Raw genomic sequence first — 15,745 nt, 5'->3', positions numbered from 1 at the left:
ATAGCATTGTAGAAGATTGCTAACTGGACACCCCCACACCCCCCACAAAAAAAAAAAAAACGGTCTGATGACAAATACATGAATTCAAAAAACTTTGAGACCCCAAAACCTTGTGTTTAATAAAACGAATGCTCCAGGCTATAAAATAAACGCAATTTAGCGGCTGAATGGATGAAAACTTAAAGATTGAGCAAACCAGTAAAGGTCGGCATCTACACGAAATCCTAAACCATAAGATATTTGGAAGGCGAAACACGGAGGCAGTAACACATTGTAAACAAGTTAAAGTCTACAAGCTTTATTGGATACTTGTTTTTTTTGATTGTTGTTTATACATCATCACATTGCATTCCCAAGACTCGCTTCCGCACATTCCCGCAGCTGTGAAACACTTTATTTTCTTTTGCAACAAGTTTCGACTTTTTCACTCAAACAGATTTGCAGCATTTACTACTCGGTCCACAGAAAGTTCAAGTGACTGTAAATGTGTTTGCGCAACCCCCCCCCATACAGAAAACTGAGCGATAACGTGTAATTCCTATACTGGTATACATTACTCAGCTGCACACCGGTGTTTCTAGATTTCCTTTACGTATATGTGCAATGAAAGCCAGCAGTTAGAATGCAATTTTTATTTTCTTCTACAAATAACAAAAGAAATAAAGCAGTGTGGGAACGGACAGAGCGCTGGGCTCTCCGACAACACTACAGATATTGGCAATTAAAAAGAATAAAATCACGAGCTACAGCTACGATCATACTGGCCAGAAGCCATGGTGTCTCTATGTATGACCATAATTAGGGGGGGGGTTTGGTTGTGTTTTGCAGCCGACTCGGTGCCAGAAGGGCCGAGCGCATTGGATGCCCGGTGTTACACAGATGTGGTTCATTGTGGAAGTGTCATCTTATTTGTTCGTAACACAGTGCGAGAGCTGGATAACATCACAGGCCCATGGAAGCGCAGTAAGACTACTTCTGAAGCACAATATACAGCATGCTATGAACAAACAGTTCTGTATTAAATGGTGCTTCACACAGGAGAAACGAGAGAGAAATAAAATAGTTTCAAATCCATACATAGCAGCTTACAATACTTAGAATAAAACACAAGGCAGAGAAGAGTTTCCTCCTTGAACACTGCATTGCAAAAAATACAAAATAAGAGATCTGGGAAATTGCACGGCAATGTCAAGGCTGGTCTCCCCCCTGACCCACGTAATCCACATACACAGCGCCCAAATTCAGAGGCTCCTATTGGTATCTGCAGCAAACGTGTGTTTAGTTATTAGTAGCAGTTATTCGGTTTTGCGTTTCAGTCCAGGAACTTTAGAGACGATCCTAGAAGAGGAGAGAAATGCGCATTAACGTCGGCTGCAACACAAGGCAGAGCTAGCGGTGCCAGCGCACTACAGAGTCTAGAGAACCAAGGCAGAGCTAGCGGTGCCAGCGCACTACAGCAGCTAGAGAACCAAGGCAGAGCTAGCGGTGCCAGCGCACTACAGCAGCTAGACAACCAAGGCAGAGCTAGCGGTGCCAGCGCACTACAGCATCTAGAGAACCAAGGCAGAGCTAGCGGTGCCAGCGCACTACAGCAGCTAGAGAACCAAGGCAGAGCTAGCGGTGCCAGCGCACTACAGCAGCTAGAGAACCAAGGCAGAGCTAGCGGTGCCAGTGCACTACAGCAGCTAGAGAACCAAGGCAGAGCTAGCAGTGCCAGTGCACTACAGCAGCTAGAGAACCAAGGCAGAGCTAGCGGTGCCAGCGCACTACAGCAGCTAGAGAACCAAGGCAGAGCTAGTGGTGCCAGCGCACTACAGCAGCTAGAGAACCAAGGCAGAGCTAGCGGTGCCAGCGCACTACAGCAGCTAGAGAACCAAGGCAGAGCTAGCGGTGCCAGCGCACTACAGCAGCTAGAGAACCAAGCTGGCACTTGTAGATGCGGATAGGAAATCCACTGCTTCCAATTCATGTACAGAATGGGTTGTTTTGTGTTACATGTCACAGAACGCCATATAGAAGTGTGTAAGAAATGAGCTTCCTTTCTCCAGTTCTATTATTACAGACATTGTGTGACCCAATTTTTCTGCTACATCCTACTAAAATGTCATTAGCAGAAAGCTCAGCAGTACTGATAGTGGCTGATGCAATACTAATACAGGATTCCACTAACAGTGGTTCTCAACCTTGGTCCTCAGTACCCACCAATAGTTCACATTTTCCAGGTCTCCCAGCAGAACACTTGCCTACTTTTTTTACACTCCTCTCTGGGAGAAGCCCAGAGGGGAGTGAAATGGGGCAGGACGAGGCCGACATGACCAAGCCCCGCCTCCATGACAGCCATCCTTGGCAATTCACGTGTCCGTGGATTGGGGGAGGGGCTAAAATGGTGCAAAATGATGCAATTAGTGTCAATTTAGCTCCTCTCATGCACCGCGAAAATCGGAAATTAAATGCAGCGGGTAAGGGGGATGCTGGGCAATGCGGGAGACTTGCCCACCTTCCCAGGGGGCCGGGAGGGGGACTATTTGCGGGAGCCTCCCGGCCATTCCGGGAGGGTAGGCAAGTATGCAGCAGGTGCACTCATTCAGACACATTTTAAAAAATCCACAGGTGGAGCTAATTACTTCACTTGTGATTCTGTGTGGAGACCTGGAGAACGTGAACTGTTGGGAGGACCGAGGTTGAGAACCACTGCACTAACATAACCTGATCAGTCCTTAAATGTAATAGAGAAGTCATTTTGGCACAATGACTGGCCAGTATGTAGTTATCATTAGACAACTTTTAAACTAATTGACAGTAAAATGCCGGAATTTCCTAGTGTTGTAGCCATCTCCTGGACCCGCTCTGATATCACTACTTACGCTGGGTGATACACTAGGACCAGCACGGTACAAACCGGTCCTCGAGAACTACCAACATTCCACATGTCCCAGACCCCCTAGCTGGAGCACAGGTGCAGTCATTACTAACAGTCACATTTCCCAGACCACCTAGCTAGGGCACAGGTGCAGTTATTACTAACTGTCACATTCTCAAACATGTGCTGCATTCCTTCCTAACCGACACATTCTACACATCCACATGTGGTCTGGAAATCATGACCTGTTGATAGAGCTCTGTTTGGCCAACCCTGCATTAAACAAGATTTTTAATGATTTCCCCAATTCTGAAAGGCCAGAGCAACAAAATGTTTATCTCATTGTGTATGCCCTATGACACAGACCATGCTGGCGCCTGCGATTTGTCAGAGACGTCCTCTGTCGTCGATACATGCAGTACGACGGAGGACACAGCAAGAGATGGCCATGCTGCTGAATGCAGCAGGATCCCCACTCCATGGCTACGGACACCTGTAGGTGTGTATGCACCTGCCGATGGCGGCTCCCCTGCTGGGTCCCAAAGGAGACTGTTCCTGGGAACACACAGATTGTGTAGTGTGCACCCAGCAGAAGACCAGGATGAAGCGCTAGCTATCCCGAAGAGGACACCCAGCTTGTACTATTTGATTTAAAATGAAACCTTATGAAAAGGTACCAGAGAAATACATCTACAGATATGTGATGGTTACAGCAAAAATGTAGGAATTCCAATGAAACGCCATTGCCCAAGTCCCCACACAATACTCACATTATATCCTACTATTGGGAGATCTCCTGATTTCTACTCTAAACCCACAGTTCTACTAACCCACATCCTGGTTATAGGGGGTATACAAAAAGCAGCACGGTGAGGGCAGAGAGCATGACAATCAGGAGAAGACACCAATGTGGCAGGTGAGCCAGTTAGGAGGATCCGCAATAGACATAAAATACTTACAGGTCTGTTACACTTTTAACATTCTTGCTTATGAGCCCCAAGTAGTGATCAACTTGAGTCTGTAAATGAAAAGAAAAAAAGTCAGAACATGTAAATCTTCCCGTCTCCTGCAATACCTCTGCGCTGGGCCTATGCACTTACCTGATGTCTTTCATAAACTACTGGAATACTGAACAAGGAAATCAGCGCTGTAACAGAAGAGACAGGAATTACTCTAAGTCTCCGCCAGCAGAATACAGGTCCGGCTGAGGTTATAAGGCAATTACAGAACCAATCTAAGTATATTTCCCATTAAGAATAACCAGATACTCATGTTCCAGATCAGAGCTGGTCTCTACCAAGGCAATGAGCACTATGTGGGGACCGTACAGGAATCCATAACGGATACGTTTTACCTTACACCCTATGAATAAGCTTGTGGTGCGAGAGGGTGACGCAGGGCAGCTCAAGCTAAGCTACTCACATATACATTTTATTAAAAGGCCAAGACGGACTGAAATAGCGAAGGTTGTACTGTCCAATAAAATCTAAAGAAATAATAAACCCAGACCAGAGTGTGATTGGGCCGGGGAGAAAAATCACATCAGCCAATCACCAGACCAACTGCTGTGAGTGATCCGAGGGCAAGGGAAGTCTGACTAGGAATTAGATCTGCCCAACATCACTATCCACCTGTTCTCTGATCTGAACACCAATATGGTTCTGGAGCATCGCACTGGTGGGAAGACAGAACATTAACAATACCGTAAGAGCTAATTAGCTATATATACACCAGTACATGGACACTTTAATGCTAAGCTCAGTCTGAGATAATCAGAGGTGGAAAGTCATTTGCCATTTAGGTAAAGCCTGCGGCATGTCTGGAACACCGCACTGACGTATAAGCAACTTATGGGACATTTAAAAGATGGTCATTGCGACTTGGCTATTTGAATTGAAGGGGGCTCATTAATACGGATACAAACACAGCCATACAGTACTTACCCAGGATCAGCAAGGTCAGGCCATTGAACAAGGCACCAATATAGGTGAACACCCACATCAACACTGCAAACTGAACACATCACATTAGTTTTGCATACTGAGGGTCTCCAACATACATCACATGTAAATGTACAGCCCATGTCCTGCAGGTTTGGTGGTGTCACACCGATCTTCTGCAGCCGGGAAGATAGTTAATGATACACACAATATCGCCAGTGACTGCATGTACAGAGCAGGCGGGTGACGTCACTTACCGATAGCACAAACTATATTGGCCAGCGTATATGCTCAATATCGTTCTCCCGCGATGTACCAAGCTTTAGTGTTTAATTAAGCACTCTGCATTTTTTTAAACCCGTGCAGTTCCCCTTCCCCACCTGGGGTGTTGCTCTCTGCTGTGGTGCTTCTAGCATAGTTCTGATCCATGTGCTGAAATACAGACCACACTGTTCTAGAAGCACAACAGCGCAGAGAGGGAAGTGGAACCGCACCGGTTTGGAAGATGCAGGGGGGTAGGTTAAACACTAAATGTTTACATGGGTAAAAAGTACCAGTGTGACACTACCATACCCACAGCCTCGGGCAGGTGCTTCACATACTCAGCTGCTAACGCCAAGAGGAACTAATCAGGTATAATACAGTCAGTGAGGTTCACATTCTGCCTCACACACATCCGTTACTAGTAGCGATAGCAGCGTCTCCCAGCACTGCCTATAACTATAATACAGTCATTGAGATTCACATTCTGCCTCGCACACATCCGTTACTAGTAGCGATAGCAGCGTCTCCCTGCACTGCCTATAACTATAATACAGTCAGTGAGATTCACATTCTGCCTCACACACATCCGTTACTAGTAGAGATAGCAGCGTCTCCCTGCACTGCACTACCTATAACTATAATACAGTCAGTGAGGTTCACATTCTGCCTCACACACATCCGTTACTAGTAGAGATAGCAGCGTCTCCCTGCACTCCCTATAGCTATAATAGTCAGTGAGATTCACATTCTGCCTCACACACATCCGTTACTAGTAGCGATAGCAGCGTCTCCCTGCACTGCACTACCTATAGCTATAATACAGTCAGTGAGGTTCACATTCTGCCTCACACACATCCGTTACTAGTAGCGATAGCAGCGTCTCCCTGCACTGCCTATAACTATAATACAGTCAGTGAGATTCACATTCTGCCTCACACACATCCGTTACTAGTAGCGATAGCAGCGTCTCCCTGCACTGCCTATAACTATAATACAGTCAGTGAGATTCACATTCTGCCACACACATCCGTTACTAGTAGCGATAGCAGCGTCTCCCTGCACTCCCTATAACTATAATTGTCAGTGAGATTCACATTCTGCCTCACACACATCCGTTACTAGTAGCGATAGCAGCGTCTCCCTGCACTGCACTACCTATAGCTATAATACAGTCAGTGAGGTTCACATTCTGCCTCACACACATCCGTTACTAGTAGCGATAGCAGCGTCTCCCTGCACTGCCTATAACTATAATACAGTCAGTGAGATTCACATTCTGCCACACACATCCGTTACTAGTAGCGATAGCAGCGTCTCCCTGCACTCCCTATAACTATAATACAGTCAGTGAGATTCACATTCTGCCTCACACACATCCGTTACTAGTAGCGATAGCAGCGTCTCCCTGCACTCCCTATAACTATAATACAGTCAGTGAGATTCACATTCTGCCTCACACACATCCGTTACTAGTAGCGATAGCAGCGTCTCCCTGCACTCCCTATAACTATAATACAGTCAGTAAGATTCACATTCTGCCTCACACACATCCGTTACTAGTAGAGATAGCAGCGTCTCCCTGCACTGCCTATAACTATAATACAGTCAGTGAGATTCACATTCTGCCACACACATCCGTTACTAGTAGCGATAGCAGCTTCTCCCTGCACTCCCTATAACTATAATACAGTCAGTGAGATTCACATTCTGCCTCACACACATCCGTTACTAGTAGCGATAGCAGCGTCTCCCTGCACTCCCTATAACTATAATACAGTCAGTGAGATTCACATTCTGCCTCACACACATCCGTTACTAGTAGAGATAGCAGCGTCTCCCTGCACTGCCTATAACTATAATACAGTCAGTGAGATTCACATTCTGCCTCACACACATCCGTTACTAGTAGCGATAGCAGCGTCTCCCTGCACTCCCTATAACTATAATACAGTCAGTGAGATTCACATTCTGCCTCACACACATCCGTTACTAGTAGCGATAGCAGCGTCTCCCTGCACTGCCTATAACTATAATACAGTCAGTGAGGTTCACATTCTGCCTCACACACATCCGTTACTAGTAGCGATAGCAGCGTCTCCCTGCACTCCCTATAACTATAATACAGTCAGTGAGATTCACATTCTGCCTCACACACATCCGTTACTAGTAGCGATAGCAGCGTCTCCCTGCACTCCCTATAACTATAATACAGTCAGTGAGATTCACATTCTGCCTCACACACATCCGTTACTAGTAGAGATAGCAGCATCTCCCTGCACTCCCTATAGCTATAATACAGTCAGTGAGATTCACATTCTGCCTCACACACATCCGTTACTAGTAGCGATAGCAGCGTCTCCCTGCACTGCCTATAACTATAATACAGTCAGTGAGATTCACATTCTGCCTCACACACATCCGTTACTAGTAGCGATAGCAGCGTCTCCCTGCACTCCCTATAACTATAATACAGTCAGTGAGATTCACATTCTGCCTCACACACATCCGTTACTAGTAGCGATAGCAGCGTCTCCCTGCACTCCCTATAACTATAATACAGTCAGTGAGATTCACATTCTGCCTCACACACATCCGTTACTAGTAGCGATAGCTGCGTCTCCCTGCACTCCCTATAACTATAATACAGTCAGTGAGATTCACATTCTGCCTCACACACATCCGTTACTAGTAGAGATAGCAGCGTCTCCCTGCACTGCCTATAACTATAATACAGTCAGTGAGGTTCACATTCTGCCTCACACACATCCGTTACTAGTAGCGATAGCAGCGTCTCCCTGCACTCCCTATAACTATAATACAGTCAGTGAGATTCACATTCTGCCTCACACACATCCGTTACTAGTAGCGATAGCAGCGTCTCCCTGCACTCCCTATAACTATAATACAGTCAGTGAGATTCACATTCTGCCTCACACACATCCGTTACTAGTAGAGATAGCAGCGTCTCCCTGCACTCCCTATAGCTATAATACAGTCAGTGAGATTCACATTCTGCCTCACACACATCCGTTACTAGTAGCGATAGCAGCGTCTCCCTGCACTTCCTATAACTATAATACAGTCAGTGAGATTCACATTCTGCCTCTCACACATCCGTTACTAGTAGCGATAGCAGCGTCTCCCTGCACTTCCTATAACTATAATACAGTCAGTGAGATTCACATTCTGCCACACACATCCGTTACTAGTAGCGATAGCAGCGTCTCCCTGCACTCCCTATAACTAGAATACAGTCAGTGAGATTCACATTCTGCCTCACACACATCCGTTACTAGTAGCGATAGCAGCGTCTCCCTGCACTGCCTATAACTATAATACAGTCAGTGAGATTCACATTCTGCCTCACACACATCCGTTACTAGTAGCGATAGCAGCGTCTCCCTGCACTCCCTATAACTATAATACAGTCAGTGAGATTCACATTCTGCCTCACACACATCCGTTACTAGTAGCGATAGCAGCGTCTCCCTGCACTCCCTATAACTATAATACAGTCAGTGAGATTCACATTCTGCCACACACATCCGTTACTAGTAGCGATAGCAGCGTCTCCCTGCACTCCCTATAACTAGAATACAGTCAGTGAGATTCACATTCTGCCTCACACACATCCGTTACTAGTAGCGATAGCAGCGTCTCCCTGCACTGCCTATAACTATAATACAGTCAGTGAGATTCACATTCTGCCTCACACACATCCGTTACTAGTAGAGATAGCAGCATCTCCCTGCACTCCCTATAATACAGTCAGTGAGATTCACATTCTGCCTCACACACATCCGTTACTAGTAGCGATAGCAGCGTCTCCCTGCACTCCATATAACTATAATACAGTCAGTGAGATTCACATTCTGCCTCACACACATCCGTTACTAGTAGCGATAGCAGCGTCTCCCTGCACTGCCTATAACTACAATACAGTCAGTGAGATTCACATTCTGCCTCACACACATCCGTTACTAGTAGCGATAGCAGCGTCTCCCTGCACTCCATATAACTATAATACAGTCAGTGAGATTCACATTCTGCCTCGCACACATCCGTTACTAGTAGCGATAGCAGCGTCTCCCTGCACTGCCTATAACTACAATACAGTCAGTGAGATTCACATTCTGCCTCACACACATCCGTTACTAGTAGCGATAGCAGCGTCTCCCTGCACTCCCTATAACTATAATACAGTCAGTGAGATTCACATTCTGCCACACACATCCGTTACTAGTAGCGATAGCAGCGTCTCCCTGCACTCCCTATAACTAGAATACAGTCAGTGAGATTCACATTCTGCCTCACACACATCAGTTACTAGTAGCGATAGCAGCGTCTCCCTGCACTGCCTATAACTATAACACAGTCAGTGAGATTCACATTCTGCCTCGCACACATCCGTTACTAGTAGCGATAGCAGCGTCTCCCTGCACTGCCTATAACTATAATACAGTGAGTGAGATTCACATTCTGCCTCACACACATCCGTTACTAGTAGCGATAGCAGCGTCTCCCTGCACTGCCTATAACTATAATACAGTCAGTGAGATTCACATTCTGCCTCACACACATCCGTTACTAGTAGAGATAGCAGCGTCTCCCTGCACTGCCTATAATACAGTCAGTGAGATTCACATTCTGCCTCACACACATCCGTTACTAGTAGCGATAGCAGCGTCTCCCTGCACTGCCTATAACTATAATACAGTCAGTGAGATTCACATTCTGCCTCACACACATCCGTTACTAGTAGAGATCGCAGCGTCTCCCTGCACTGCCTATAACTATAATACAGTCAGTGAGATTCACATTCTGCCTCACACACATCCGTTACTAGTAGAGATCGCAGCGTCTCCCTGCACTCCCTATAACTATAATACAGTCAGTGAGATTCACATTCTGCCTCACACACATCCGTTACTAGTAGCGATAGCAGCGTCTCCCTGCACTGCCTATAACTATAATACAGTCAGTGAGATTCACATTCTGCCTCACACACATCCGTTACTAGTAGCGATAGCAGCGTCTCCCTGCACTCCCTATAACTATAATGCAGATCACTATGTACCTGGTAAAGGGAATTTGTATACTGAGCAATAACCAGCTGCTCCAGACTATAAGGGGACAATGCAATTGTTCTCCAACCTGAAGCTACCACTAGGGGGCTCAAAATAGAGCAATGGATGCCGACAGCAGCACTTTACAGCTGTTTAGCCGTTTTACATTGCTAAACCCCGCTTTTGTCATGTCCAATCTGCATCGACCTGTAAAATATCACCCTATACCAATAGTAGGATGGGGAGGAAATGGCAAATAACTCAGATAACAGCAAAAACAAAACAATTGTCACCAAGTTCAGCATAAGCATTAATACAACACGTGGGATACATTAGCCAGAATGCCTGGTACTCAGACTGCCACCCTATACCCTATGACTGAAGGTCGACATGGGGTTAGAGCGACAGGGTTACTAGGGCAACCTGGGGAAGTCCCTTTTTTTTTTAGCCAACAGGCGGTTATTTCATGCCCTACCATCCACTAGGGCGCGGTGGGAGAATAACAGTGTGCCGTGCACAGCGACCCTACCTAGTGGTGTTGACCTAACGCTAGTTATCCTAGTTGCTGTCTATCCAATGATAGAGAACGAGGCCACTGCACTTCCAGGTTCCCTTGTGTAATATTGCAGCCACCAATAACCTGTTAATCATACTAGCAATAAGTCTGAAGTACCCTCAGAGCACAGCCCTCTGCTACCCCCCTGCTGGGCTCCATGGTACTCAGCTCCAATGCCTACATTACACCTTCCCCATCACTTCCTGTGATCGCATGCACACTGTGCATCTGGCCTTACCCCATGTAACCATACAGCAGATTCCATTCATCAAACACTGGTGTGATCATACCACCACCCCAACCCCCCCCCCACCCCAACCCCAATCCAGACAACACAAGCTCAGAGTCGCTAACAGTGCTTTAAGAGACATATTTTTGCTAAAATCCTCAATTTAAATAAAAACTGCATGCACCAAACACAGCCTGTGCCCGCAGTGTGGTAACACGGGCATCTGCTGACCGGACAGAAAACATCCCCTTTAGCGTCTTGCTATGGTTATAACCGATCGGTGCTCACTGGTAACATACAGCTGCACAACTTCCTACATGGGAAATCTTCCTCTCGCTGAACTAGGTCACAGGGCAGAGAATGACGACACCCAGCGTGTTACAGAACCGCTCACATGTGCCAGCAGTAACACAGACGTGGCCTTCTCACTGCAGCTTCAGTCACGCCAAAGGCAGCATGCTGGGTTGAGTCACTTGGGTATAGTTAAGTGAGTTTTTAGAAGAACACAACACACTTTAGTAAATGTAGCCCTTCTTTGCGTAATACAGCCGAACTACATTGCAAGCGCACACTGGTCACGGGGTGTGTGACAATTGTACATCGGTGTGCAATGGAATCTGAATTGGTGGTAATAGGGCTCTTTTCCTCCAGCATAGTCCCGTTCTGCTCCATCTGTGACTTTACTGGTGGAAAATAATTATTTCCCCATTACAGCCGCAGCCCAGAGTCCCTGGTACACCGTAAGTAGCTGATTGCTGCATCTGTGAGGTCACGTAGACGCAAAATGAAAAGACAACTGCAGTATACTACCTCAGTCACACATCTCGCACCGAATGGCGTAAACACGCACTATACTGTATATGAGGACGCATCTGTACCCGCAGCTGCACAAAGCAATGTCCACCAGCGTCCTAGCTAATTATTGTATTAGACGACACATAGGTGGATGACCAGCATACAGTCAGAACCAAGCCCGCCCAAATGCGTCAGTGACCTTTATCTGAAACCTGAGACCATGATTTAAGAAGACTTGACTGTCTGCCGAGTCACCTCCACAGAGATGCACAGGCCACCGCTGCATTGGGTTACACACGAGAGCCAGGAATAGGACTGCAGTCTGGGGACTGGACACATGCCAACAGGTCCTTATGTTACAGACGAGCCTGTAAGCCAATCACAGCCCCAATATAAGGCACAATGATAAAGGTCACAGCCCTGGGCTATTGTAACAGTTTTCCCATGGGAAGTCCTACGCTGTATAAACATTTCCCAGCACTGCTACACTGACACAGGCTGCTCGTGTACCGGCCTATCGTCAGCAAAGCCGGGCCGTACTGTGGCTAATATGTAACTATAGGGGGCAGTCATACGGGTGCAAACAGATTCCGCACCCATCAGATGGGATTGTAACACAAAACAGCTGCGGCTATTTCAATACATGGGGTAGGGGACAACTGAGAAGCAAGTACAGTAGACGATGTACTCAAGAGCCTATAGAAGGTTTCAAAAGCAAATAAAATCATTGCCTTCAGTTACCATTCACAGAATGAATTGTGTCTTGTTCTAGCGAACTTCTGAAAACTAACCTGGGACAATGGAAAAACCTATTCATTATTTTAAGGGGGTATTCAATCTGGGGTCACGGCTGTTGAGCTGGCCCGACAGCCGTGACCCTGTCCCGTTCTCAGAATCCCTCCTGCTTTTTCTCAGGCGAGCAGACCATGTCCTGCCTGCAGTGGGACAAGAAGGGGGCGTGGCCGTGACCTGAGGCCGGGTGCCCGTCACTTCCCGGCAGAACGAGTCCTACTGCTGGTGAAGTTGGGCTCGTTCTGAGACCCTCTGTTCAATGCGGTCAGGGAACACAACATCGAATAGGACCCCACAGCCATCTCCCCCGCCGAGAGATTGAATACCCCCCATAGCCTCATTTGTATGAGTGGTGTAAACCACGTTCATTGAGAGACACTAGAAAAGTGGGGTATGGCAAGTGAACACGATCGTAAATGATCCAATACAGAGGAAGCTAGTGACCGTGTGAGAAACAAGGGGAGGAAATGTGGTATTTTATACTTCCCGAAATAAATCGAAAAGCTCAGACACCCCTTGCATTCCGGGTAATACATGGCAATCATTCCACACGTTCCCAGCATAAGACCTACCTTCAGAGAATCCACCAAGTCCTCCACCAGGAAGAGTCGCCGGAGCTCCTTCAGCGTGCAGTTAATGTGCCCCAGGGCAAGGTTACAATACTTCTGGACCAGGTCCTCCGATACCGCAACATTAGACTCTAAGTAGGACCTGAAGACAACAAGCAGATCACGGATTAGCGCAGACAAGGAGTTTTGTTTTTACATTTGTTACTTTTTAATCTGAAAGAATCTCATCGGCTGCTCTGAGGTCTCATTGGAAAGTCGCCGCCGAACCTCACTAGGACGAGTCACAATATGCTAATTTTATATGGACGCGAACCAACGGTTGTGTTTCGTACTGACCCAGTGCTGGTCATTACAGGGGGCTGGTACATCAATCTCAGCTCTTGACATTTATGGAGGCCAGAGTCATATGGTTACGGTGTGAGTTTACAGTCTAGGTCAACATACGTTTCACTGGGGGATTTTTAGAGTGACACTTCGCTCGCCATGCTTCTGTCACACTATTATACTAACTGTGCCCACTGGGATGGCTACGTTTGAACAAAACTTTATTAAAAAAAAAAAAAAAAAACCAACAACATGAAAATCATATCGACCTCTTTAGCATATAGACCCTTTTCATGGTCGACTTAGTGGTTTGCTTGGTCATCAGTGTGTGTGTGTGTGTGTGTGTTTTCTAGTCACCAGGACCACCCTCAGTAATGCCCCTTTTCCACTGCCAAAATAGTAGTAAATGGCACAAGATCCAGTTACTCGGGAATCCCACTCGGGTAGATACCGGGGTCAGAGTAGGGTAGTTGATATAAAGGTCATCAAATCTGTGTCCAAAAACGTACACAGAGCCAACACTTCGCTGGGAGTTGCAGCACTCCCTAACCACCAGCAGGGGGAGGACCCGCCTTTGAGTCCAGGGATTTTAGAGGAAAAGGGATATAATGAATACTAAGCAAAAGGCTAATGCATTACCTCTACAGCGTTCCACAAACTTTTACCCAGTGAGCTTTCAATTAAATAAAAAAAGTTTTTTTCTCAACTCCTAAATCTGCAGCTTTGCTATAAGACACTGAGAGCTCCTTCCCACACCCATCATCCTGTCCTAGTTGTAAGGTTTGTTACCAAAAATAACCGTCCTCTGTAATGGAGACATCTGCAGGACGCAGTGATCTCTCTACAAATGTTCGGTTCAGGAGATCATCGCAAATTAAAATGCTTGTGTGTTTCGCACCCCTAGTAGGCAGCGCGCTTATAATCCAGAGTGGTCAGCGTTTGCTCCAGTCCTGAATTGCTACAATGAAACCTATGGCCGAAACAGCAGTGTAAAATAACATGAAATATAAAGGGGGGGGGGGGGCGCATGTTCCCAGAGAGTCAGCAAATAATTTCCAGCATAGTGTAGTATACAGAGAAGTGCAGAGACAGGGGGAGGGGGACATGTAAGAATATAGATATTTTTGGCACAAGGTCTGGAGATGGTTCACACGTAGTTCAGGCCTTACTGCTCTGGTGACCTTGAAGAATTACGTAAGCTCTTGCTAAGCGGAGCAGTATGTAGGGAATGTCTGCATAAGGGGAACTTGCTGGAGATGACCCGCGATGCAACTAAAAAAAGCGCATCAATGGGGCAGCCTGCAGTGTCAGTTACTATGCCATAAGCTACAATGGGAACGTTGTGCGGCTTCTCAGGGCTAGAAGAAGGCCCCCGACAACTGTACTACCCTATAAATAACGCTTTAATATACACTGGTATTTCAGTGAAATGGGAGAAAACGTTCTGTAGGAATTTTAAATTGATGAAAGAATAGATCGCTTAAACCGCTGCGTGTGTGGGCCCCATAAGCAGGGCCATAACAAGAGGGGGGGGCTAGGAGGTCACGCGCACCGCGGCGCTGGAGGGTGGGGGCGCTAGTGTGAGGTCCCAGGGATGGGCAGCGGGGGTCCAGGGACTGGTAGGTTAACGCTGGCTCCTACCGGGGTCGGGCAGCGGGGGTCCAGGGACTGGTGGGTTAATGCTGGCTCCTACTGCCGGGTGGGAGGCAGGTTTTGAAAAGACTTGCCGGACGCTGATTGGCTGAATTCAGCCAATCAGCGTCCCGTCCGGAAAGTCTTTTCAAAGTCATCAGCGCTTCCCGCTGCCAGGCAGATAGCGCTAGGAGACGGAGTGAGTGAAGGCTGCCGCTACACCAGTCCCTGGACGCTACACACAGGTATGTTGGCAGCGGGGGTCCAGGGACTGGTGTAGCGGCAGCTTTCACATACACAGCCGCTCGCTATTTGCCTGGCGGCGGGAAGCGCTGATGATTTTGAAAAGACTTGCCGGACGCTGATTGGCTGAATTCCCACCGCCCGGAAGCGCTAGGAGCCGGAGTTAACCTTCTCCAGTCCCCGGATCCCCGTTGCCTGTCCCCAAGGCAGTAATTTGGGGGGGGCAGCCAAATGACTGCCGCTCCGGGCACCGAAACACCTAGTTTCTGCCCTGCCATGAGACCGCAGATAAAGGAGACGATGTATCAACTACTAGTGGGACAGGAAAGATGATAAATACCTAGAGAGATAAACCAAATGCTGGCAGGAGAGGGAATGGCAATAGGAGACCTGTCTGCAGCATCCAATCACCACACACCACGGGGGCACGCCCTCTTCAGACTGCTTCCACCTAACTGCCATGCTCTGGTGGCAT

At 47.2% G+C, this 15,745-nt stretch overlaps 1 protein-coding gene across 5 annotated transcripts in view; it reads right to left on the bottom strand.

Annotated features, from left to right (window-relative positions):
- Positions 1–810: 810 nt before the first annotated feature.
- The window catches only part of RTN4 (reticulon 4), a 50,809-nt gene continuing 35,874 nt past the window's right edge, over positions 811–15,745 (bottom strand). For all 5 annotated transcript variants that reach the window (XM_083175211.1, XM_083175212.1, XM_083175213.1 and 2 more), the window contains 5 exons: positions 13,075–13,213; positions 4,804–4,873; positions 3,961–4,007; positions 3,820–3,878; positions 811–1,338 (listed from right to left, as the gene is read on the bottom strand). In XM_083175211.1, coding sequence (XP_083031337.1) covers positions 1,296–1,338; positions 3,820–3,878; positions 3,961–4,007; positions 4,804–4,873; positions 13,075–13,213 — 358 coding nt within the window. In that variant the 3' untranslated portion in view covers positions 811–1,295. The remainder of the gene's footprint in view (positions 1,339–3,819; positions 3,879–3,960; positions 4,008–4,803; positions 4,874–13,074; positions 13,214–15,745) is intronic.

Source organism: Crinia signifera, chromosome 3 (assembly GCF_055691185.1).
Source record: "Crinia signifera chromosome 3, ASM5569118v1, whole genome shotgun sequence".
NCBI lineage: Eukaryota > Metazoa > Chordata > Amphibia > Anura > Myobatrachidae > Crinia > Crinia signifera.
This window is presented reverse-complemented; position numbering and strand designations above follow the sequence as displayed.